This window comes from Paramisgurnus dabryanus, chromosome 11 (genome assembly GCF_030506205.2).
Source record: "Paramisgurnus dabryanus chromosome 11, PD_genome_1.1, whole genome shotgun sequence".
NCBI classification, from domain to species: domain Eukaryota; kingdom Metazoa; phylum Chordata; class Actinopteri; order Cypriniformes; family Cobitidae; genus Paramisgurnus; species Paramisgurnus dabryanus.
Genome location: NC_133347.1, coordinates 20,188,410 through 20,212,401, shown reverse-complemented (window position 1 = coordinate 20,212,401; position 23,992 = coordinate 20,188,410). Strand labels below are relative to the sequence as shown.

At 36.3% G+C, this 23,992-nt stretch overlaps 2 protein-coding genes across 3 annotated transcripts; both read right to left on the bottom strand.

Moving 5' to 3' along the window:
* Positions 1 to 8,924: 8,924 nt before the first annotated feature.
* LOC135757524 (uncharacterized) lies at positions 8,925 to 21,121 on the bottom strand. The gene is made up of 9 exons (XM_073816286.1): positions 20,811 to 21,121; positions 20,401 to 20,670; positions 20,009 to 20,290; positions 17,592 to 17,699; positions 15,806 to 15,849; positions 13,393 to 13,488; positions 12,938 to 13,292; positions 12,548 to 12,829; positions 8,925 to 10,262 (listed from the first exon to the last, which is right to left on the bottom strand). Exons 1-9 carry the CDS (start codon positions 20,866 to 20,868, stop codon positions 10,144 to 10,146), a joined length of 1,614 nt encoding a protein of 537 aa, XP_073672387.1. The 5' UTR covers positions 20,869 to 21,121; the 3' UTR covers positions 8,925 to 10,143.
* A 170-nt stretch (positions 21,122 to 21,291) lies between these two features.
* On the bottom strand, positions 21,292 to 23,562 carry LOC135729579 (H-2 class II histocompatibility antigen, A-U alpha chain-like). Of its 2 annotated transcripts, none has more exons than XM_065247317.2 (4): positions 23,388 to 23,562; positions 22,814 to 23,065; positions 22,413 to 22,559; positions 21,292 to 22,334 (listed from the first exon to the last, which is right to left on the bottom strand). In XM_065247317.2, exons 1-4 carry the CDS (start codon positions 23,509 to 23,511, stop codon positions 22,213 to 22,215), a joined length of 645 nt encoding a protein of 214 aa, XP_065103389.1. In that variant the 5' UTR covers positions 23,512 to 23,562; the 3' UTR covers positions 21,292 to 22,212. The 2 variants fall into 2 exon arrangements, with proteins under 2 accessions (XP_065103389.1, XP_065103388.1); XM_065247316.2 differs by having other exon boundaries at positions 21,555 to 22,334; positions 22,413 to 22,694; positions 23,388 to 23,555.
* Between the last annotated feature and the right edge of the window lie 430 nt (positions 23,563 to 23,992).

The following is a 23,992-nucleotide window of genomic DNA, read 5'->3' as shown; positions in this document are numbered from 1 at the left end:
ATTCATCACCTCTTCTGTTCATTTACTGCTGTTTGCTCTGATGCTAAACTCAGAGAGAGAGAAATCAGCTTGACATAAATTATGACTATGAGTAACATAGTAGAAAGCAAATTTGCCTTAAATCTCCTATTTCTAAGACTACGCTTACACAACAACGATGTAGTAAAAAAAAAATCCTTTGCGTTTCTGAACAATTTTACTTACACACGACAACGCTGTCAAAAAGATCCACATTTACACATATCTATGAAGAAAGAAAATTTGACGTAAATCTCCTGTTTCTTAGGCTACGCTTAAACAACAACTATGTAGTGGAAAACTAAAAGTTTTTCTTTTGCGTTTCTACTTACACATGACAATGCTGTCAAAAAGATCCACATTTACACATATCTATGAAGAAAGAAAATTTGACGTAAATCTCCTGTTTCTTAGGCTACGCTTAAACAACAACTATGTAGTGGAAAACTAAAAGTTTTTCCTTTGCGTTTCTACTTACACATGACAATGCTGTCAAAAAGATCCACATTTACACCAGTGTTGTTTTCAAGACCAGCTCATTAGAGTCAGAGTCAAGACCTAGTCCAGAGAAGGTTGAGTCCGAGTTAAGCCCGAGACCAGAGAGGGTTGAGTCCGAGTCAAGACCGAGTCCAGAGAGGGTTGAGTCCAAGTCAAGACCAAGTCCAGAGAGGGTTGAGTCCAAGTCAAGTCCGAGTCAAGACCAAGTCCAGAAAGGGTTGAGTCCGAGTCAAGACCGAGTCCAGAAAGGGTTGAGTCTGAGTCAAGACCGAGTCCAGAAAGGGTTGAGTCCAAGTCAAGACCGAGTCCAGAGAGGGTTGAGTCCGAGTCAAGACCGAGTCCAGAGAGGGTTGAGTCCGAGTCAAGACCGAGACCAGAAAAGGTTGAGTCCGAGTCAAGACCGATTCCAGAAAAGGTTGAGTCCGAGTCAAGACCGAGTCCAGAGAGGGTTGAGTCCGAGTCAAGACCGAGACCAGAAAAGGTTGAGGCCGAGTCGAGACCGAGTCCAGAAAAGGTTGAGTCCGAGTCTAGACCGAGACCAGAAAAGGTTGAGTCCGAGTCAAGACCGAGTCCAGAGAGGTTTGAGTCTGAGTCAAGACCGAGTCCAGAGAGGGTTGAGTCCGAGTCAAGACCGAGACCAGAAAAGGTTGAGGCCGAGTCTAGACCGAGACCAGAAAAGGTTGAATCCGAGTCAAGACAAGGTCCACATAAAGTTGGGTCTGAGAAAATTATGTGTAGTGCCACTCTGTGTTTAAGTGCCACCGTCTTATCATTTTGGGTAACATCAGCTTATCTAATGCTTAAATCTCACTGGACGGGTGCGTTTTATTGCACTGTCATGAGGTAAAAGTCATGGCAGTGCAAAAACCTCCTCAGGTCTGACCATCTGACCAGGCGCAAGTCTGATGCGAAAAATCACCAATCACTGTTCGTGTCAATTTCACATCAGTTTAAAGAAACAGTAATGTACATTTTAAAAGTGACTCGTGTAGACTTGATAATAAGTCCAATTCCAAATGTATTCGAGTATGAGTCGAGACAGAGTCAAAATGCTCACGAGTCCATGACAAGACCAAGACCATTAAAATATGGTTTCGAGACCGAGTCCGAGTTTCAAGTACTACAACACTGATTTACACAGATCCACGAAGAAAGCAAATTTGACGTAAATCTCCTGTTGCTTTGGCTATGCTCACACAACAACAATGTAGTGAAAAAAAGTTTTTCATTTGCGTTTTTGAAAAATTAGACATACACACGACAGCGCTGTCAAAAAGATCCGCATTTACATGGAGCCACGAAGAAAGCAAATTTGACGTAATTCTCCCATTTCTCGGGCTTGCATGACAACTATGTATTGAAAACTAAAAAGTATTTCCTTTGCCTTTATGAAAAATTTCATGTACCTATCGCAACGCTGTCAAAAAGATCCACATTTACATGGATCCACAAAGATGACTTAATCTGCTGTATTACGTATGCCCGACCAGTAGATGGCGATGTAACCTTGTAAAGAAACACTACAAGCCTGCGCACATAAGCATTTGTCTACAAAGCACTAAATACAAACAATCAAGATGACAGTAGCATTGAGCAGACGGACAATGAGGTACATTTTATACTGCAGGTGACCCTGGACTATAAAGTGACAAAATTTGATACACTTTGTTGGAGAAACATTAATAAACTCAGTATCATAGCACAAACTCAGTCCTGTAGGCCGCCATTGTTTTTTTGGTTGTACTCTCACATGACTATAGCCTGAATTAACATAGCGTGAATTAACAATGTTTACATGAAGATGACAAGGCGAGGTTATCCAAAACTTGCCATTTGAAACCCATCTTCAAAAGTTAGCATTTTCAGGACCCCAAAAGGTGCCATCGTGTAAACGAACATCTGAAATGCGTAACTACTTTCAAGTTTTATGGTTAAAATTGTTGTTGTGTAAACTGCCCCATAGCTTCTTCTTCAGAAATAAATGAAACCTCAGCCTCTTCCAAAGCTTCAGAAGAAATCTCAACATCTCAAAATTAAACCTTATAGGTTCAACGTCTGCACTCAAAGATCACATTTTCAATATGAACAAAAAAATTAGGAGAACCTTCATGAACTATAAAAGAACAATCTGTAAGCAATAAAATGGTTTTCAGGGTAAGTGAGGAGATGGACAGGTTTAAGAAAGAAGGAGAATGACTCAGAAGAGAAGATGACAAAGGAGAAAAGGAGAGAAGGAGGAAAGTAGGTATAAGGGGAATACAGAGTGAAGCAGCTGTCTATTTAAAGCAGGTTGTAGCGATGCTCAGAGCAACCCCGCTGATCAATTAGCATATCTGAATCCTAGCGCCGCACGAGGTTCCCGCGCTAGCACGCTGCTAGGTGGCACTTCTGAGGGAGACAGCTTTTGAATGAGCACACAGGAATCCAGCAAACGCTATGTGTTCCTAACCGTTTGAACAGCCACAAAAATTATTTGAAGTTCCAACTTCGAGCTGAAGAGAAAAAAGTTTCACTTTTTGGTTGTAGAGAGGGAGGACAGACGTATTTACTTGTTTTTTCTCCATGTTTTATCATTCACTGTGATGTTCTTCTCACTCTGTAAGTTCCTTTGGGGTGAGGGATTCAAAATGATGGTTTTTTTTCTGAACTGTCAGCACAAAATTTGAGTGACTTCTGGTTTACTTATTGTCTACATAAGATCACAGGCTTTTCTTCATTATAGCGTACATGTCACATCTAAAGATGTTAAAGGGACACTCCACTTTTTCCATTTTCCAGCTTCTCTAGAGTTAAACATTACATTTTTACCATTTTGGAATCCATTCAGCCAATCTCTGGGTCTGGCGCTACCACTTTTAACATAGTTTAGCATAATCCATTGAATCTAATTAGACCATTAGCATCGCACTCAAAAATAACCAAAGAGTTTCGATATTTTTCCTATTTAAAACTTGACTCTTCTGTAGTTACATCGTGTACTGAGAACGGCGTAAAATTAAACGTTGCGATTTTTAAGGCTGATATGGCTTGGAACTATACTTTCATTCTGGCGTAATCATCAAGGACTTTGCTGCTGTAACATGGCTGCAGGAGTAACATATTACTTAACATATAGTCCCCAAAATAGTCCCCTGCTATTAAAAGTAACCAAGGGGACTATTTTTGGCTGCTACGTAATATTGTATATTATATTATATTGTTTTCTAACACTGAATGAAAGGGAGCTCATACTATCTCTAACATTGCTATCAGGATTTAATAGGGTGACCATACATGTCATTTTCCCTGAACACGTTTTGGCCAGGATTTGGGTATGTCCTCCGGAAGTTGCATTGGTCGAACGCATACTTCATCTAACTAATATTTTAGGTTCTATTTCAGAAAAGCAACCGTTACATTTCAAGGTAAGAATAAAACTACAATAATTGTATTTCTTAAGAGAAATAAATCTTAATTTTATAATGTTTTCAACTGAAATATGATTACCTCGATGACGTATGTGGTCGACAAATGCGACTTCCAGAGGACACACCCGAAATCCTGGCCAAGACGTGTCCAGGTAAAATGACACATATGATCAACCTAGTATATGAGGAGCAACATGATCTCATGGAAAGTCATGTTATAGTCACAAAATTGGATTAATTTATTTGTGTCCATGGCATGAAATTCAGCTTTTTCATGCTTTGAGCACTAATGTATTTTTCGTGTCAGTCGCACACATTTCTATGAATATTTTTTGTGTCTGTGGCACGACTTTCTTTTTTGGGTCATTTTGTGTATTGTTTTCAATTTTTTCCCCTATTTTTAAATCATTGTCGATTGGGGTTGGTGTTAGATTTGGGGTAAGGATGAACTTTTATGTGTTGTTTTCTACATGTTTTCCTTCCGCTTTTAAAATATTTTGGGGTTAGGATGTCTAAAAATGTAACAGAAAGTGATTCTAACCCTAAGCGACAATTCGTGCAACTGACACGAAAAAGACATTTGTGCTCAAGGCATGAAAAAAGCGGAATTTTGGGCCATGGACATGAAAAACTATTATAAAAATTCGTGCAACTGACACGAAAAAGACATTTGTGCTCAAGGCATGAAAAAAAGCTGAATTTCGTGCCATGGACATGAAAAACTATTATCGAAAATTAATGCAACTGACACGAAAAAGACATTCGTGCTCAAGGCATGAAAAAAGCTGAATTTGGTGCCATGGACATGAAAAACTATTATCGAAATTCGTGCAACTAACACGAAAAAGACATTCGTGCTCAAGGCATGAAAAAAGCTGAATTTGGTGCCATGGACATGAAAAACTATTATCGAAATTCGTGCAACTGACACAAAAAAGACATTCGTGCTCAAGGCATGAAAAAAGCTGAATTTCGAGCCATGGACATGAAAAACTACTATCGAAATTCATGCAACTGACACGAAAAAGACATTCGTGCTCAAGGCATGAAAAAAAATGAATTTCATGCCATGGACATGAAAAACTATTATTAAAAATTTATGCAACTGAAACGAAAAAGACATTCGTGCTCAAGGCATGAAAAAAACGGAATTTCGTGCCATGGACATGAAAAACTATTATCAAAAATTCGTGCAACTGAAACGAAAAAGACATTTATGCTCAAGGCATGAAAAAAGCTGAATTTCGTGCCATGGACATGAAAAACTATTATCGAAATTCGTGCAACTGACACGAAAAATACATTCTTGCTCAAGTCATGAAAAAAAGCTAAATTTCATGCCATCGACATGAAAAACTATTATCGAAAATTCGTGCAACTGACACAAAAAAGACATTCATGCTCAATGCATGAAAAAAGCTGAATTTCGTGCCATGGACATGAAAAACTATTATCGAAATTCGTGCAACTGACACGAAAAATACATTCTTGCTCAAGTCATGAAAAAAGTTAAATTTCATGCCATGGACATGAAAAACTATTATCGAAAATTTGTGCAACTGACACGAAAAAGACATTTTCAAGGCATGAAAAAAGCTGAATTTCGTGCCATGGACATGAATAAATGAATCACATTTTTTGTGAACTTTCAGCCAGCATAACAAAAAAGTTTTTGTAGAGAATCACCTATTTAACCTTTAATATTGATAAGGCCATTTCAAAGGTTAAACTTAATTTTTGATGCTCCAAATCTTACATTTAGCCTGGATTTTACATGCAGGGTCACATTGATAAAATCATGGTTTTACTATAAAATTAACCATGTTTTTTGTTTTAAGTGTAGTATTGTGTTTCATTTCCATAAGTGAACAACTAACGTTATCCCCCATAGGCCATCTCCATTGCTCTGCTTGTAAAAATGCAAAAACTCAAAGCCTACTTATGCTGGAAAATCCCTTTTTCGGTTTCATCAGGAATTCACGCTAACGCAAAGATAGCAACAGTGCGTCTAACGTCTCAGACTTTGTCCTGAGGGTATGTCACCGATCAGATCAAGGCAAATCAACAACAGTGATGATAACAGCGTGTTCCCTCCCACATGCTTTAAGAAAGTGAAACGATAGCTACGGTTTGTTGGCCCATTGAATGCTTCAGTCTTTACAAAGGCGTCGCTCTTCAGACGACCCTAAAAACAGCCCTCTGTGTCAGACTGTCGAAGCGCAGACCATATTTGTGAAAAGAAAAGAAAAAACAGGTCAAGTTTTTTTCTCTTTTTCTCTTGTTCTCTCTTTTCCTCTTATTTAGGATAGCCTTGAAGTTGCTCTCCCATCATTCACAATGCACAGCTCTATTGATGGGATCTAGGGAGGGTATTGACGGTTCCATAATTTGGGCAGGGGAACACAAAAAAACCCAGCGTCCCGCTGTGCACAGCGTGTCACTGCAGGCAGCGGGAGTTTCGGATTTTATTAGCCTGGGAGAGCAGCCCCACTGCAAATAAAGCACATTCAGTCAGCCACTGATCTCTGTCACAAAAACAATATCATCATAGCATACCGCTCGAAGCCCCGCCTCCTCTCTGTCATACGCATACATTCGGGCACATGCAAATGTTCAGTGCAACTCTTTCTCTGTGTTCATCAGACATTCAGTCTTTTACTTTCCCCTTAGCTCGCTGTGTATGATCGGCATCTTGTTCCAAGTTTCTCAACATCTCTCTCTGCCACGCCACCCCCACCCCTTCCCTCTCTCTTCATAGTGTCTCTTTCATTCGGCCCCCACAGTTGGACACTTCACTCTTGGAGGTAGAGCAGTTCAATGAACGGGGCTACAAATGAGCTGATTCAAAAGACCTAAACCTAGGATAAAACCCCCCAGATATATTAGATTAGCCCTCCACCTGCTGCATTCACTGTGCATGCATGGCTTTGTTTATGTAGGTTGCCCTTACAAATCCTTAGCACATATAAAGTGAATCATTATGTTTTCCAAAATATATTTTTGCATGATGTGAAAGAGGCATATGCAACAGGCTCATGTAGATACATACTTAAGGGTTAAGAGAAGCCCCACGGTGACCCTCAATCTTTGGCGTCTAAATGTCTGATAATGCAACTCTACAATGCATAGACCCCCGCGTCCACATCCTTGCAAACGTATGCGCTGAGGGCAAGGGTTTGCATTTTTACACCACATGGTGTCCTGTTGAATCATTCAGGGTAACAGGATCTGCCATATAAAAGATACGTGGCGGCCCAAGGTGCATGTTTACCTATCCAAGGGACAGATAAGCCCTATTCTGTTTTGCTAATGCATACTTTTTAAGTGATTAAATTATAAACATAAAGAATTTTGTTCATACAGTTTTGTAGGCCTTTGTATTGAGCAATACATGGATGATAAACAAATACATACACACACTGCTGACAATTATTTACTGCCATTTAATTTTCACTACTTAGCTCTAAAAGAGCAAAGCATCATTTACAAATAAAAATATAATGTAATAAATTTCAATTTATTTGCTGGCGTTGTGGTTTTGGAGTCTGAAAATGTGTGACAAAAATAAAATACATTGTGAATCATTAAGATAAAAGGAAAGCTGTTAGAAACAGTTAACTCTGCATTATTACATAGCCACAATGTAATGTAATGATGTATGGGTGAGTCGATTGGGTAATTTCAGCCTGGAAATTTATTTGTGTGACTGTATGCAGACACAACTATATCCCAAATCATTGGAGAGTTAAAATATATTTACAAAAAATCTGTAGATGCTTTTTTGTTTCTTCACATGAAACTCTCTTTAATCTAGTCACACTCAAAAGCTTTTCAAACATCTTACATAAATTATGCTCTCAGTATTAAAATCAAAGGCCATTGCCACAAATCCCAGAGCTGTGAGAGAAAACTTTTGATGGACCGAATGAGAAAAGCATTTGATAAACATATGACATATATTTAAACTCTTTTAGTGTCTTTTAGTGTTTTAGTGTCTGCTTTTCAAACGTTTCACATAGATTTTGTTATGAGACTGAAATGTAAAAAGTTTAATTTCTACTTTATTCACTGATTTATTCTAAAACTATTATAAATATATAGCATGTTCAGTGACATAACGACAGATAAAATGCTTTAATAACATTTTAGCAAATTAATAGGCTACATAAGGGAAATACCTGGCTATAACACGACACAAAATTGAAAAATGCATCCAATGAATGACAACTCTTTCACTTATCTGAGTAAAACTGACTAATCAGTTGGTCTAAATGTTAGTATCTATTTTTTACCAGATCTTTTTTATAACAATCAGTCGATTTTATTTCTCGGGTAAAGAAAAGTTTCGGGGAATTTCCACCTAAATTGTGGAATTACACCGGCTGGCATTTGGCGCCCTCTACCGATCAACATAATTATCGACCTTTCACTTTGTGAAAAACGCATTCATTAATTTAAAAAACAAATGCTGGTTAATCTGCAACGTTATATAAAACACATATGCATTTTTTGTATTTCTACATTAACTTTATTTATTTTATAAGCTGTTGAAAAGCAATATCTGAATTCAAACAAGACGTGTGTGCTAAACATCTTCTTTTAGTATCATATTATGACAGCTTTTCTATAGCAGTCATCTACTGCACCACTGTTCCTCTATGTTTGAGTTTAACTTCATTTTTTGCATTCTTGTTTTGACAAGCAACATAAAAGCATTTTTTTTCATGCGTATAATAACGTTAGGACTAGATTATTATGTTGAAGTTCCTCATACTTCTCATTTTACATTTAGATATTTTGAGGTGCATGCATGCAACTTTTATATTCACTGTTGGTTATTAATTTTCTTTCCCGAGGTGTAATAACATCTCGTGTCCTTATCTTACTCTCAAAAACAATATTCGAAATATTTTAAATGTGTTTACTATAAAAACAAGCTGTTCTTCAGAGTTGTACAACCTGAGTGTCAAACTTACAGTATAGCCTTCAAGTCTTTTTGTTGATGGCTGTTATTTGCGCATATAAAATGAAAAAAAATATTTAAATACAGTAATGACTCTTTCTCAACCAGTTTTTGCATTTTAGTCTTTTGAGATAAGTAATGCCAAAATCATCTATTGAAGTATCTTTATTAAGATGTAAGCTGTGGTAGAACTGGTGCAGATCTGCTAAACGCCATTGATAGACTTTAGAAAATGCTTTATTCATGACTGGGAGTATTTAAAAAAAAAGGAAAATGCAGACAAATCCCACCAACCAAAATATAGGACAAGAACAAGGTAATGTGGTTCTTCGTCTATGCATATGAACAAGCCCACCTTTTTTTTAAATTTTTTTTACCTTCAACTTGTTGATCAAGCTATAGTTTTAAATAAAACATCCTAAAAAGTCATTTTCTTATGTATATAAACCATACAAAATAAATATATTACTGCTAAGGAAAGAAGAATGTTAGTTGCCTAGCATCAATGCATACTTTCCACCATGACAAATAAACATAATATTAAATAGCTATCTTATAAAGAACTGTACAACAAAATAAAAGCTGTGCCAGCAAAGTGACTGGGCAGGATGTATGTTTGAAAGTTTTCTGCAAGCAGATACTAAATCTCATTAAAACACAGTTGTAAACAATTATTTTGTAGGTTATGTATAAAAAATGCTGTTTCTTCTTCATTTTATTTGAAGACCTTTGCCAAGGTTTGATGATGTTTGATCCATTAGACAGTCTGTCACTCAATCTCCAGCAAGTGTCTGCAAAGGTTGGGCGAGTTTGATGTCTTGACCTGTAGCTGCCTTAGCATGAGCTAATAAAGAAAAGTACATCAATTAAGATTGAATAAATGTATATTTACAGCAGGTAAAATAAGTATTGAACACGTCACCATTTTTCTCAGTTAACATACTGTATTTCTAAATGTAACTAATTTCTCCATATAGGAGGCATCTTGAAGCTTTCATTACCAACAAGGGCTTTTGTACAAAGTATTAAATGCATTTCAATGTGTTCAATACTTTCTCCCTGTGTCATTTTAAATGATTACTCACAAATTAATTTAAGAAACATCTATGGCTTGAATTGCTTTGCATGTGTGGATTGCATGGGTTGTTTCCAACATCTGAGAGAACACCTTTAGAAATGTGTTATTTGAGAAAAATGGTGACATGTTCAATACTTATTTTACCTACTGTATATAAACTGTAAATATTAAAAAGAATATTAATCTTTGCGTTTTCTTAAATAGTAGATGAGTCCTCCAACAATCATGATGATTCCCAACACAAGACCTGCTGCTCCAGTAATGATCTTAATCTTATCAGACTCAGACGGAGAGGAATCTGTTAAACATCCAAGATTCTGTCTTACTTTTTTTGTCGTATTGTCATTTGGCGTCCAAGCACCAGAATTCAGAAAGAAACTATTTTGATAACCAACACAATGAAACACGTAATGCGGCTTTCACATAGGATGCGGTGTGCGCAGTGCCGCTGCTAGCCATTTTGGTGCCCTAAGCATAATTCCTTTTTAATGCCCCCCACCCCGACCCTGAGTTTGTTTTTGCCAGTTTAATTTTTTTATTACCAAACATATATCATAATAGCAGAAAGTAAAATCTTTACAGCTTTAGCCAACACACATTACACATTTGAAAGTGCAAACTTTTTTAAAATAGCAAAATAGAAAAAATTACCAAACTTAAATTATCAAAATAATCCAGACATGTTTTTCCCATGCACAATGTCACTTTAAATAAATTACATTAAATAAACATCAATAAGTAAACAAGAATACTCAATATTCTTAAATAAAACAATGATTCAGAGAACTAAGTGTCACAGTAATGTTTGCTTCATATCATATATAATGACGTTTTATATTTATATATATTTAACAGTCAGGAATTGTTAGCCTAGCATGTGCACTGACTGCTAACGTTAACTTTTACTGAGAAAGTATTAACCACCATCACGTCAAAATAAACCACAAAATAAACTACTGCTCAATATCTAAAGAAACGTAGTAAAGAAAGTAACAGCTGCGTCAGTTATTTGTAAAATGCATATGCATAGGTAATGTTTTACAGTAAAATCTCAATTTAGCTTGGACTGAGATTATAAATTATAACAACATAGTTTGTCATCACAGCAAGTTCGAGGCGCATTACGATTAGCAGCAGCTGCAGCCCATGCGCATTTCCCTTATTTGGAATGATTAAACATGATGGACTTACCTGCAAGTGATGCACGGGCATCATCCCGCAGTTTCTTCTTTTTTTATTTTTTCCGATCCTGACTCCTGCTGTCTTTTCGGGGCCATTTCCAAAAGTTGCCTACTGACTGTCCGTTTCTCAATCCGAAGGCTGCAGCCTGCGCGAGGTCGCATATGCAGGCTGCATACGTCATCAAGCCTGGTTTATTTCAGGTAACTGAACATTACATTAGCAAGTCATAAGCATATTACAACAATTTACGATTAACTAAGAATAATAGTCAACTTTATAATCGTTAATATTACCAAATAAGAACGTTTGATGACGTATGCGCTTAGATATGCGACCTCTGCAGGCTGCAGCCTTCGGATTGAGCAACGGCCTCTGTCAAACTTAGTCAGGCGCCCGCGCGATCACGGACCATCAAAGGCTGGGGGGCATACTTTCTAGACTAGAGCAATTAAATTATCTCGTTCCCCGCCGTTTTTAATATGTTTTTTGTAACATATATACATGGATAAAAAGTGCCTAATAATATTTCTATAGGGTAATGAAATAATTTCAGCATTATAATTTTTTTTCATTAGGCTATTATTTTTGGTGCCCTCTCAGCACGTGGTGCCCCACGCACAGCGCGTGATGCGCGTTATGGGAGCGGCGGGGCTGGGTGTGCGCTGCGCTGCGAAACCCTTTCATTTCAATGGCTTGCGCCACGCGAGGGCGGTTTTTTGTTGCGCCGAGCAAAGCGCGAGCGCAGCGGAGCGCAGCTTGCGCTCACGCCGCGGTCAAAGTTCAAAATAGTTTAACTTTTGCGCTGCGCTCTGTGACGATTACCCGCGCGGCCAATAGAAACGGGGCATCCAAACAAGCAAAATGGACGAAAGCTTATACTCGGGATTCTCAGAGCTTTATAATACAAGTTTATGCTCCTACAGAGACATCGGAAGGAAAGCCTTGTCATGGAAACACGTAGCAATTCAAGTTGGCATGTCAGGTGTGTTTTAAGTCAAGCAGCTTGTTGTAGGTATGCTGAAAGTAACGTGAAATGGAGACGAGCAACATCAGTCTCTGTATTCCTCGTCGACTATTTAACGCAAATATAAACACTGTAGTAATTTATTGAAAACCCCGCCTACTTTGGTCTGGCCATCAGAGCACAAATCGCTTGGCTGCGCCGAACCCAGCGGCGAGCGCAGCGCACACCGCATCCTATGTGAAAGCCGCATAAGACTCTTACTTTTAAAAACTATACAAACTAAGCAAATCCCTAAAAGGAAGATATTTGTAATCATCCAGAAAACAGGAGCGCCACTGACTTTCACAGTGCAAGAAAAAAATACTATGAAAGTCAATGGTGCTCAAAAAACTTTTGGCTGCTCAAAATATCTTAAGGTACCAGAGTAATGTTCTTACCCCATTGGTAGATGATGGGTTTATTGGAGCTGGAGTGCTCCACTACACAGCTGATCTTCTCTCCAGGTTTTGGGAAATATTCCAGGTGGGAGTGGATCTGATAATACCAGTCTCCATCAGCCAGCTCTTCAGTCGAGGTCACATTTGATTTTATCACCTCACCGTCCCTCAACCAGGACATTTTAATGAGTTTTGGGTAAAACTCATAAGCGCTGCATATCAGCATGGCTGGATGTTTATCACTGGCCTGCCTTACTGATCGGATAGTGACTTCTGGTTTTACTGTAGGCATGAAAAGATGAAGTTTATGTTTTTTTTATTTTAATTATCTCATCTGTAACATTTTGTTGTCTGGTTTGTGGCTGATGTCAACGCAACAAAGTTTCTCACCTGTTTTATCTATCAAAGGGTGAAACTGTGCTCCACAGCTCTTGCAGTTTGCCACATTTCTTTCTCCCTCCTCATGTAGCCACTCAGGTTTTGCATTAAAATCATCTGCCCATTTCATTGCATATTCAGTGTAACCAACAACCTTATTCTCGGTGCTGTTGAATCTTATCCGTTCAGCCTTGTTGTAGTATATTGAGAGAATAAACTCAACATTTTCCAGCGAGCCAAGTTCACGATAGGGAACTACAACATATCCATAATTTCCATGAACTACAAAAAACAATGATAAAGGCACTAAAATCAACCATAAATGAATGTCCATGCAGTACAGGGAAATGGCATAGCTGTATTTCCTCTAACTTTTAAGACATCTTTTTAATTTTTAATAGCTTATAATATCCAGTTCCATTGTCTTTCTATTATTTAAAAATATATAGCCATATACTTTGTCGTACCTGTTTTAAACAAAGCAGGCAAAACCATGGCAATGTGTAGTACAAAGTCGGGGTGGGATAAACATCACAACAACCAACCGGTGCATCGTTCAACAACTGTTAAACAAAGCAGAAATATCACAGCAACCAAAGCGCTCAGCTGAAAAAAGAGGGTAGACGGTGTCCGTCTGGCATTTTCAGCCACGTTTAAATACTTTGAACTGCACACCCCCTTTTTCTTATGTGGAACATAAGTAAATGAGATTTGAGCATGCATTGAAGACAGATTAAATAAATCTGATATTTAGTCAGAATAATCCTTATCCTTTTCTCTGAAAGTGACCCCCAGAGTCAGACTCCTGAGGAAGACCCTTAAAGGGATAGTTTACCTTAAAATTAAAATTCTCTCATCATTTTCTTATCCTCATGTTGTTCTTAACCTGTATGAATTTCTTTTTTTTCTGATGAACACAAAAGAAGATATTTTGAGAAATGATGGTAAACACACAGCAGATTGTAACCATTGACTTCTATAGTAGGAATAAAAAATGTTAGAATTTAGGATACCGTCAACTGTGTGCATACTATCATTTATCAAAATATTTTCTTCATCATTTATCACAATACTTTCAAAATATTTTTTTCCTACTATGGAAGTCAATGGACACTGTCTGCTGTGTGTTTACCATCATTTCTCAATATATCTTCTTTTGTGTTCATCAGAAAAAATAAATTCATACAGGTTTAGAACAACATGAGGATGAGTAAATGATGACAGCATTTTCATTTTAAGATGAACTATACCTTTAAAGACTCTAATGAGGTCCAGATCACCTGCCTGGCGACTGGTTTTTACCCATGCACATTAACTTGCCCTGTCCAGAAATGGTCAGGCTATAGATAATGTCCACTGAAGGAGACCTTCTGCCCAATGGAGACGGGATTACCAGATGAGGAACAGTTTAGTGACCAGTGCAGAAGAACTGCATGAGAAACACAACTACAACTGCACAGCAAAGCAAAGCATCTCAGCTTAGATAACTAAATTGTTCTATAAATAACCAAATTGTGTTAAATGTTGTTTACTTAAAGATAAACATTTCAAATTATTGCTATTTTTAGCTTCAGAGGAAGATACAACATGAAACGAGAGACTGTGGTCAGAAATGCTGATATTTGATATTTATTATATTACATTGTACAAAGTTTTCTTGTGCAAGTTCATCTGGATTTATTAACAAACAACTGCAGACAGGAAACTTATCCCATATGGCAAAAATATATATTTTCCAAATAAAATGTTAAATGTATTTCAAAATATACAAAGATTACAGTATATATTTTTAAATAGGTTTACAAAAATTTTTCAGCAATACAATTTTGTATATTTTGAAATAAATGTAAAAAAAATATTTTAAATCATTTATATTTACACTGCATTGGAATAGGTTTGGAAAGATTAAAACTAAATATTTTCAACTGCAAAATACTTAACATTTTTTATGTTATACAAACTTTATACATTTTATACAAAATTATATTTTGGCCAGGAAAAATATATTTTTTTGCCGTGTGGGTTGTAAAATTAAAAATGTATTTGTTGGCCATGAAATACAATAGAATAAAATATATTTTAATATGAAGGTTAAAACTAAATATATATTCAAACTCAAAAATATATTAAATTAAATTAATTAAATTATGTTTAATTAATATAATTTAAATAATGCTATGTTGTATAAAATAATCACAAAACTGTCTTGAACTTTTGTTTAAGCATGCCTTTAGCCTTCACTGTTGATACATACTTAAGAGGTACTAAAGGATGCCGTGTTTGAGCACCCAAAGACTTGCAAATCCACACAACCATATGAGCAGAGGGCAAGGGTTTCCATTTTTACATCACAATGTGACATGTTAGATCATTGGTGGTTCGGCCTAAATAATGTCATGATCTAAGGGAATGTTTGTCACATTTATCAAAGTTTACATAATCAGTAAAAACATCAGTGGTGGCCGGTGACTTCTTTTTTCACGGGGCGCTCGATGCGAAGTTCGTCACAACATGTATCCGTCGTTTGTGTGGTTCGTAATTTCAAAATATGTAGACGCGTCTAAAGGGTTTATGAAAAAAGAGACGCTCGCGTTTGCCACATACTCGCATAATTTCATGTGTAATCAGAGTTTACTCTTAAGGGAGTGTCTTGCATGTATTTTGACAAAACACGTGATGCACATGGTTCACATGACGCAACAAATTTTCTGAAAACATACACTAAATCTCATTCAAACACTTGTAAACACTCGTTGTAAACACTTATTTTATAGTGTTACTTATACTTATTTTATATTTGTTTATTTTCATTTTGTTTGAAGACCTTTGCCAAGGTTTGATGATGTTTGATGCATTACAGTCTGTCACTCAATCTCCAGCTATTGTCTGCAAAGGTTGGGTGAGTCTGGTGTCCTGAACTGTACCTGTATTAACATGAGCCAATAAAGAAAAGTACATCAATTAAAATTGAATAAATGTATACTTACAGTGGGTAAAATAAGTATTTAACACTTCACCAATTTTTCAGTTAACATATCTCTATATGGGCTCTTGACATGAAATTTTCACCAGATATTGGTAACAATCCATGCAATCCACACATGCAAAGAAATCAAACCATAGATGTCCATAAATTAAGTTGTGCGTAATGATGTAAAAGGACAAAGGCAAAAGTTTAAAACCCCCTGAACAAAGAAGGGTGCAAAAAGACATGGAAAGCCAAGACAGCTGGGTTTCCATCCAAACATAATGCGAATCTTTTTAAAATTAGCAAAAAAAGAAAAACAAACAAATGCGAATTAGGTGCATTTCCATCAGGTTGTTTGATTGAATTACAGCGGTATTGGTAACCTAGTAACCAACAGTAAACAAAACAAGGTATGCTTGTAAAATAGAGACAGACAGGACTGCATGTAGTCATGAGGGGCAAGTTATAAATTTACTAGCAGTCCAGCTTGTAATTGCCAAACTTAATGCTGTGTACAGAAGAAGGAATGCAACATTGTTGATGTAGACCCTAGCAGCAAGGGCATTAAGACGACGTCGAGCCCCATATACGGTAAAGACGACTCCAGCAGAAACAGATAGACGATCAGTCCTGTGGGTTTAATGTTAACTACATCAGAATTAATTCGGCAAATACGTTTCCATTTCCATTTTTTCCTTTTCGCATAAATCAAAAACCACCTGAAGCGAGAATAATTGAAAAGTTTCATTACAAATTGAGATAACTCCGTTTTTTTTGTCAAAACATGTTTATTATTATGTTATCATGTTATTATTTTGTTTTATGGTGCTACTTAGCTGTATTTTTTAAGTTATGAAGGTTTAAATCAAAACAAACCAACTGCATTTGAATTGATATTAATTGGAATGCACAACCAAAAAACTAGATTTCTGAAAAAAAAACAGAGTTATCTCGTTTTGCAACGAAACTCTTCAACTGTTTTTGCGAATTAAGAAATTTGCAGTTTCCATCACTCGTTTTGATGTGATACATCAAAATGCTCATAATCATGGTGATGGAAACATGGCTAGTAATAAAAAGCAATCCTGACCCTTGTCAAGGCAAATAATATAAGCTGGTTCAGTCCCAACTGATGGCCATTTCCAAGGTGTTATGCAAGTAACATCTCATTCTGATTGGTAAACCCTAACCCAAATACACAGCAAGGGAAACTCTCAGTTGGTTTTCAGATAAAGAAAATAAAGCTGCTAGAATGGCCCGGCCAATCACCTGGCTTGAATTCAATTGAAAATCTATAGAAAGAACTATAAATCACGCACAGATTCTTTAAGATTTGAAAACTGTTTGTGTGAAAGAATGAAAAGGTCAAAATCACCTGAGCAATGCATGCAATTAATTTCTCCATATAGTAGGCATGTCGAAGCTTTCAATACCAACAAAGGCTTTTGTACAAAGTATTAAATGCATTTCAATTTGTTCAATACTTTCTCATTATTACTCACAAATTAATTTAAGAAACATCTATGGCTTGAATTGCTTTGCATGTATGGATTGCATCTGTTGTTACCAACATCGGGTAAACATTTCATGTCAAGAGCACCTTTAGAAATGTGTTATCTGAGAAAAATGGTGACATGTTCAATACTTATTTTACCTACTATATTGAAAATGTAAATGTATATTAAAAAGAATATTAACCTTTGCGTTTTCGTAAATAGTAGATGAGTCCTCCAACAATCATGATGATTCCCACCACAAGACCTACAGCTCCAGTAATGATCTTATTCTTATCAGACTCAGACGAATCTATAAAAAAAAATCAAGATTCTGTCTTACTTTTTTGTCGTCTTGTTATTTGGCGCCCAAGCACCAGAATTCAGAAAGAAATTATTTTGATAACCAACACAATGAAACACCTAAGAGTGTCATGATCCTGTCAGCCCTGTATGTCTTTTTATGTGTTGCATGTGACAGGGTCATGGCAGCCCTCACTTGTCTTGGTTTTTGTGGAGAGTCACATGGCCTGTGTTTGTTTTGTGTACCTCATACTTTCCTGTCTTAAGTCTAGACCTCGCCCCCTCGTTTCCTTGTTAATGATTCATTATAGAGGGTATGCACGTGGCGTCACCTTCGGCGAAAGTGACTGCGGTTACGCCCACTGAGTGGCAAAAGACAGAGCGGCAGCATTTGTGTACAGTGTGAAATTAGCGAAAACACAGGGAAAACTCGTCTAAATTGGAAAAAGCTGTTGTGCGATAGACTGTACTAACAGGCTTAACAAGAATTCTGTGCTATCATTTTACAGACTGCCAAGAAACACCGAAATGAGAGATAAATGGATCGTCCATGCCAACTTCCACAGACCACAGGTGGGTTCACAAGTTGCTAGGGTCACTATCAAGTGCAACTAAATTTTATTTTTGCTGATAATTGTCAGTTATACTGACATTTCCATGGATGCCGCTAGAACAGTCAGCCATTTTGTTAAATGTTTTGGGACTCAAAGGAGAAATAAATGAGTAGCAGTAGCCATGTGTCAGGTATGTACAATTTTGGGAAAAAAAGTCCTACAAAAAATACATGAAATACACATAAATGAATACTCTTATTCTGTGTAATTACAAAGTTTTGTCAGTGAGCCTTCATTAAAAAACATCCATTATGATGAGCCTTGTGTACAAAGGTGGGATGGTTTAATAATGTTAGGCAAGACAAACATATGTGTCAGGGAAAGCAATGTCTGGCCATATGCCAATGTCCACAGACTCCTGGTTGTTTGGCAAGTTGTTAGGGTAACTATTAAGGCCAACTAAATTCAATTCAAGCTGATAATAGTCAGTTTACTGGTTGATTTCGCAGCAGCCCCTATGAAAACCAGCCATTTTGTTGAATCATTTGCCACTCAACAGGGCGAGCTCCGTGTCATGAGCAATTCGGTCCCCCCGAGCAATTCGGTCTCCCCTAGGACCCCGCGTGATTCCATTGGCTGAAAAAACTCCTCATGGGTAGTTTTCTTAGTGCCTTATTACAATTCCTACAAAATTGCGTTATGATTTATGTAGTTAGAACGTTGTTAAAATTACAATTGATGTCTTTTAAATGATATGTTTCATATAGTAGTATATAAATGAGGCTATAGGTGGGAGATCTACACATTGCTTGTGTCATTTTATTATTTAGATATTATATACTGTACCATTTCCACTTTTACTGTCTACTTATACAATTACTTACTCATTAATTACTTATACAAAACATGATTACTACATAGTTGAATCACACATTTAAATTATAATTATAAGCCATGATTACTACACTTTTACTATTAAAAAATATATTCCGTAAGGTATGTTAATAATTTACAAAAAATAAAAGTATTGGGTTTTTTTGTAAAGCAGATGATGACACAAAAGTACAGACATGTCTGCAACATGAATATTAGTTTATTATATAATTTTTTTGTTAACTTTTATTTTTTTAAAATGTTATGCTTCTATTTTGTGCAACATAATTAGCTTGCTAGACCGCGTATGCAGACGAGATATCGCAATGACAAATTTTTGAGCAGGTATTAGTGCTAGGTACCAATCGGGGTCCTAGGGGAGACCGAATTGCTCGGGGAGACCGAATTGCTCACCGGCGTTGTCACGTGAAAAAGTAACGTCAATGCATACATCCTCTATTAGTTTTCGCCCTTCACCTGTGTGTCGTCGTTCCCTAGTTTAGTTCTTCCCTATTTAATGCCATTGTGTCTTATGTCTTGTGCTGGATCATTGTGTGTCACTGTCAGGAGTCTATCTTGTTTTGCACTGTTCTTCTTATTCAATTCTTGCCTTGTTTACCCACTCAAGGGAGTTATTGTTAGATAATAAAAGTATTTTTGGTTAAGAGCTGTCTGCAAATGGGTTCTGTCCTCCCCATTCCTTACAAAGAGTCTTACTTTTAAAGACTAGACAGACTAAGCAAATCCCTAAAGGAAGATATTTGTAATCATCAGAAAACAGGAGCGCCACTGACTTTCACAGTACAAGAAAAAAAATACTATGAAAGTCAATGGTGCTCAAAAACCATTTGGTTGCTCAAAATATCTTAAGGTATCAGAGTTATGCTCTTACCCCATGGGTAGATGATGGGTTTATTGGAGCTGGCATGCTCCACTACACAGCTGATCTTCTCTCCAGGTTTTGGGAAATATTCCAGGTGGGAGTGGATCTGATAATACCAGTCTCCATCAGCCAGCTCTTCAGTCGAGGTCACATCTGAAGTTATCACCTCACCATCTCTCATCCAGGATATTTTAATCAGTTTTGGGTAAAACTCATAAGCGCTGCATATCAGCATGGCTGGTTGTTTACCACTGGCCTGGCGTACTGATCGGATACTGACTTCTGGTTTTACTGTAGGCATGAAAAGATAAAATGTATGCCTTTTATACTGACTATCATGTTTATCCCATTTATGTGGTTTGTGGCTGATGTCAACATAACAAAGCTCTGAAGTATCTTACCTGTTTTATCTATAAAAGGGTGATACTGCGCTCCATAGCTCTTGCAGTTTGCCACATTTTTTTCTCCCTCCTTTTGGAGCCACTCAGGTTTTTCATTAAATTCATCTGCCCATTTCATTGCATATTCAGTGTAACCAACAACCTTATTCTCTGTGCTGTTGTATCTTATCAGTTCAGCCTTGTTGTAGTATACCGAGAAGATAAACTCAACATTTTCCAGTGAGCCAAGTTCACGGCAGAGAATTTCAAAATATCCATAATGTCCATGAACTACAACAAGCAATGATAAAGGCATTATGTAATACAGTAACACGGCATAGCATTTCCTCTAACTTTAAAGCCATCTTTTTAAATTTGAATATCCACACTGACTTTCTATTATTTAAAAATATAGGCATACTTTGTCTTACCTGTTTCAAACAAAGCAGGCAAAACCATGGCAAAGTGAAGTACACGATTATACTGCATTTTTCATGAGCGCTGTTGTACAGGCATACAGAATAAATGAGCATGGGTTCAGTTAAAAGAAAAACCTGCCATACCAGTGATGCCAGCCAAGTTTCACATGTGACACATCAAACAGGAAAATCAGACTAACGACAAACCCACACAAAGGTCACATGATTGAGCATTCGCACAACAGTTAAATAATGAAGTGAAACTTTTGCGGGTTTTTGCTGATTTTTTTTTGGTTAAATTTTATTGTTAAAAATGATTTGTTCATTATATTGGTAGTTTTGAGTTTTTCCCCGTAATGTCCAATGACTAAAATGCAGAATATTTCTGTTTTTGCCAAGAACTTCCCCACTACTCTCAGGATTATATTTAGTTTTCAAAGTTGCTTTCAGTTTTGTGTTTATTGTTGAAGTAATTAGCAATTAGTAATTAGTCTCTCCCTTAGTAACCCATTATGTTCACTTGTGTCTTGTGTAGTTGCTCTTTAGTTCAGTTTCTCTTGAGTTCCAGTATTATTAAATAAAGCATTTAAAGCCATTTTTTCCAGTTTGTGGTTGTTGGTTATACTTGTGTTGTGACAGCCTCCAAACCCTCATTGTTTATTCTGATTGAGTTTTTAAAATTGGTTTTATTAAATTCTGTGCAGGATTTATATAGTTAATTAAAAGTACACACACAAAAAAATGCACAAAAAAAAATACAAAAACAAGGTATACTTTTTACAGCAATTAATTAAAGCTCTACTTTATCATAATTCAAAACAGATTTTTAAATTTAACTTTTGAGCTCATTGCATTTATTGCCATGTAAATGCATTGACAATTTTAAGAGAAGTGATTTTATAGGATACATTCATCTACACTGTAAAAAGTTGGAACAACTTAAAATATTACTTCAGTTGGTAACACCTAAAAAGTTTTATGAACTTAAATTTTAAAGTGAAATGTCCATGTTTCCAATGTCCATAATACACTGTAAAAAGTAAAAGTTGTATAAACATAAAAATTACTTAAATTTGTAAAACCTGAAATATTTAAACATTTTCAACTAAAAGTTTTCACCTAAAGTGAGAGAAACTTAATTTTTTTACATTTTTTAATTGAAGTAATTTTTTACATTTATCCAACTTTTTCTTTACTTTACAGTGTTTCATGGACATTGGAGATACTGACAGATTTTATGTGGCAAGTGAACATCCTTGCGTTGTACAAGTTGGTATGGTATTTTGTGTTTCTATTTAAAGTCTATATGTTTTCAATTAAATTAACCTTAAAAAAACATGAGAAAAAATCTGCATGAATAAAAAATGTCATCTTTTATCAAACACCAGATGTCAGTTGTAGTTGTTTGTCAGTATTAGTTGCAGTTGTTTCCTTTGACAATAAAGAAAATTCCAACAGCAACTCCTATCAGTCCAAAACCCAGTCCAACTCCACAGAACACTGATGGACCATTACTGGACTCCTTTATCTCTACTTCTGTAAAAGATCAACACACAGTTTGTGATAACGCAAAATCATAGTCAACATGTCATTTTACTGCAAAGACACACCTACCCCATATTCTAGTTTGAGGTTGCTCGAGAGCTTTGTGCTCCACAGTGCAGCTGTATATGTCTCCTTCCACTGGAATAAAACTCAATCTAGAAAACACATTCATGGTCCCATCTTTATTTGGATAATACCGGCTGAGAGTTGTACTGTCTGTCACATTCAAATTGTTTTTGGTCCATGTGATTGTGACAGGTGGAGGAAAAAACGCAGTAACGTGGCAGATCAGTGTGTTTTCAACGTTTAACACTGCATCTCGTTTGGTATAAACTGAACTCCAGGGAGGTTCTGGAGAAGATACAGTAAGACAACCATCTTTTCCATGCAGTTGGCAGTTTAATTTATTTACTGGTTTAGTCCACAAATACAACTTTATTGTAATGTAAAGCGAGTGTGAAATTACTTACCGATTTGCTCTGATGAATTGATATACACCTCTTTTAACACGTCACCTTCTTTTTTGCAAATAGCTAAAGTTCTCAAGGCATCCTGATACAGTGAGGGATACTGAACAGGGCCAATGAAATCAGGTACTGTGTAAACATCCTGCTTTTTCTCCATGTCCACGTGTGCCACCAGTTCATCATCAAGTGTGACGAGAAAATCCTCTAGATTTATATTGTCTTCACATGTTACAATCACTCCATATTCATGATAACCTAAAGTTGATTATTTAGAGGGTGGTTATTTTACAGCTTCAAGAAAAATTGGCTTGTTGTTCATTACTGTAAATTATTTAGTCATTTAAATGATGACGAGTGCATTGATTATGTAGATGACTAATGTATATATAAAACAATCCCTACACCTTACGTTATATTTATGAATGCAACATGTAATGTGCAGCTACTTCTGACCTAAATTTTTGTTTTGATTTACTGGCATCATGATAGATTTATTAAGTCATTTCACGTTTATCCACACCACCATATATATGTAACCAAAGAATACATGATGAAACATGAATATGATTTGACTTACGTTGGGCCTCAATGTGGACACAGGTGATGATGAGTGTTATTATAAGTCCTTCCATTTTAAACTTGATCACCAAACAACACACCGGACATGTATGGCTCCCAAACAGTATGTTAAAAGTTTCCATGAGAAGCTAAACCCTTCCGTACAGAAAGGTTGTTTTCCTTTTAAGCAGTTTTTAAGCTTTTAACCAATAGGCTGTGCTGTAATCCTGTGACATGATGGTTTCTAGGTAAAGTACACAGATTTTTATATAAGTTTTAAATTAACTTGATTGTGGCCATTAGTTCCACATAAAAAATTGTTTTGTTAAGATAATTAAATTAACTCACCTACTATGAGTAATATAACCTTAAACTGAGAATTACAAAATTTTAATAACTTTGTAGTATTATTTACCCCCAGCGTGTTTTACAATAATAATATAACCTTTACATAATATAAAATCTCATGAATGTAGGCATTATCCATTGAATTTGGAGTTTTTAACAATTGTTAGCATACAGTATGCTATTTGTTAGCATAAAATAGCACAATGTTTTGAAGTTTGATGTATTTTGTCCTATTTTCAACCTATGCACAAGATCTACAAACACCTTCTTTTACTT

Coding starts and splice junctions, on each gene's coding strand:
- LOC135757524 (XM_073816286.1), bottom strand. CDS start 20,868: ATGCAGTATAATCGTGTACTTCACTTTGCCATGGTTTTGCCTGCTTTG. Junction 20,291..20,400: donor CCCTTTTATAGATAAAACAG/GTAAGATACTTC, acceptor TCATGCCTACAG/TAAAACCAGAAGTCAGTATC. Junction 12,830..12,937: donor CCCTTTGATAGATAAAACAG/GTGAGAAACTTT, acceptor TCATGCCTACAG/TAAAACCAGAAGTCACTATC.
- LOC135729579 (XM_065247316.2), bottom strand. CDS start 23,511: ATGGAAACTTTTAACATACTGTTTGGGAGCCATACATGTCCGGTGTGT. Junction 23,066..23,387: donor TGTCCACATTGAGGCCCAAC/GTAAGTCAAATC, acceptor AATCAACTTTAG/GTTATCATGAATATGGAGTG. Junction 22,335..22,412: donor ACCTCAAACTAGAATATGGG/GTAGGTGTGTCT, acceptor GATCTTTTACAG/AAGTAGAGATAAAGGAGTCC.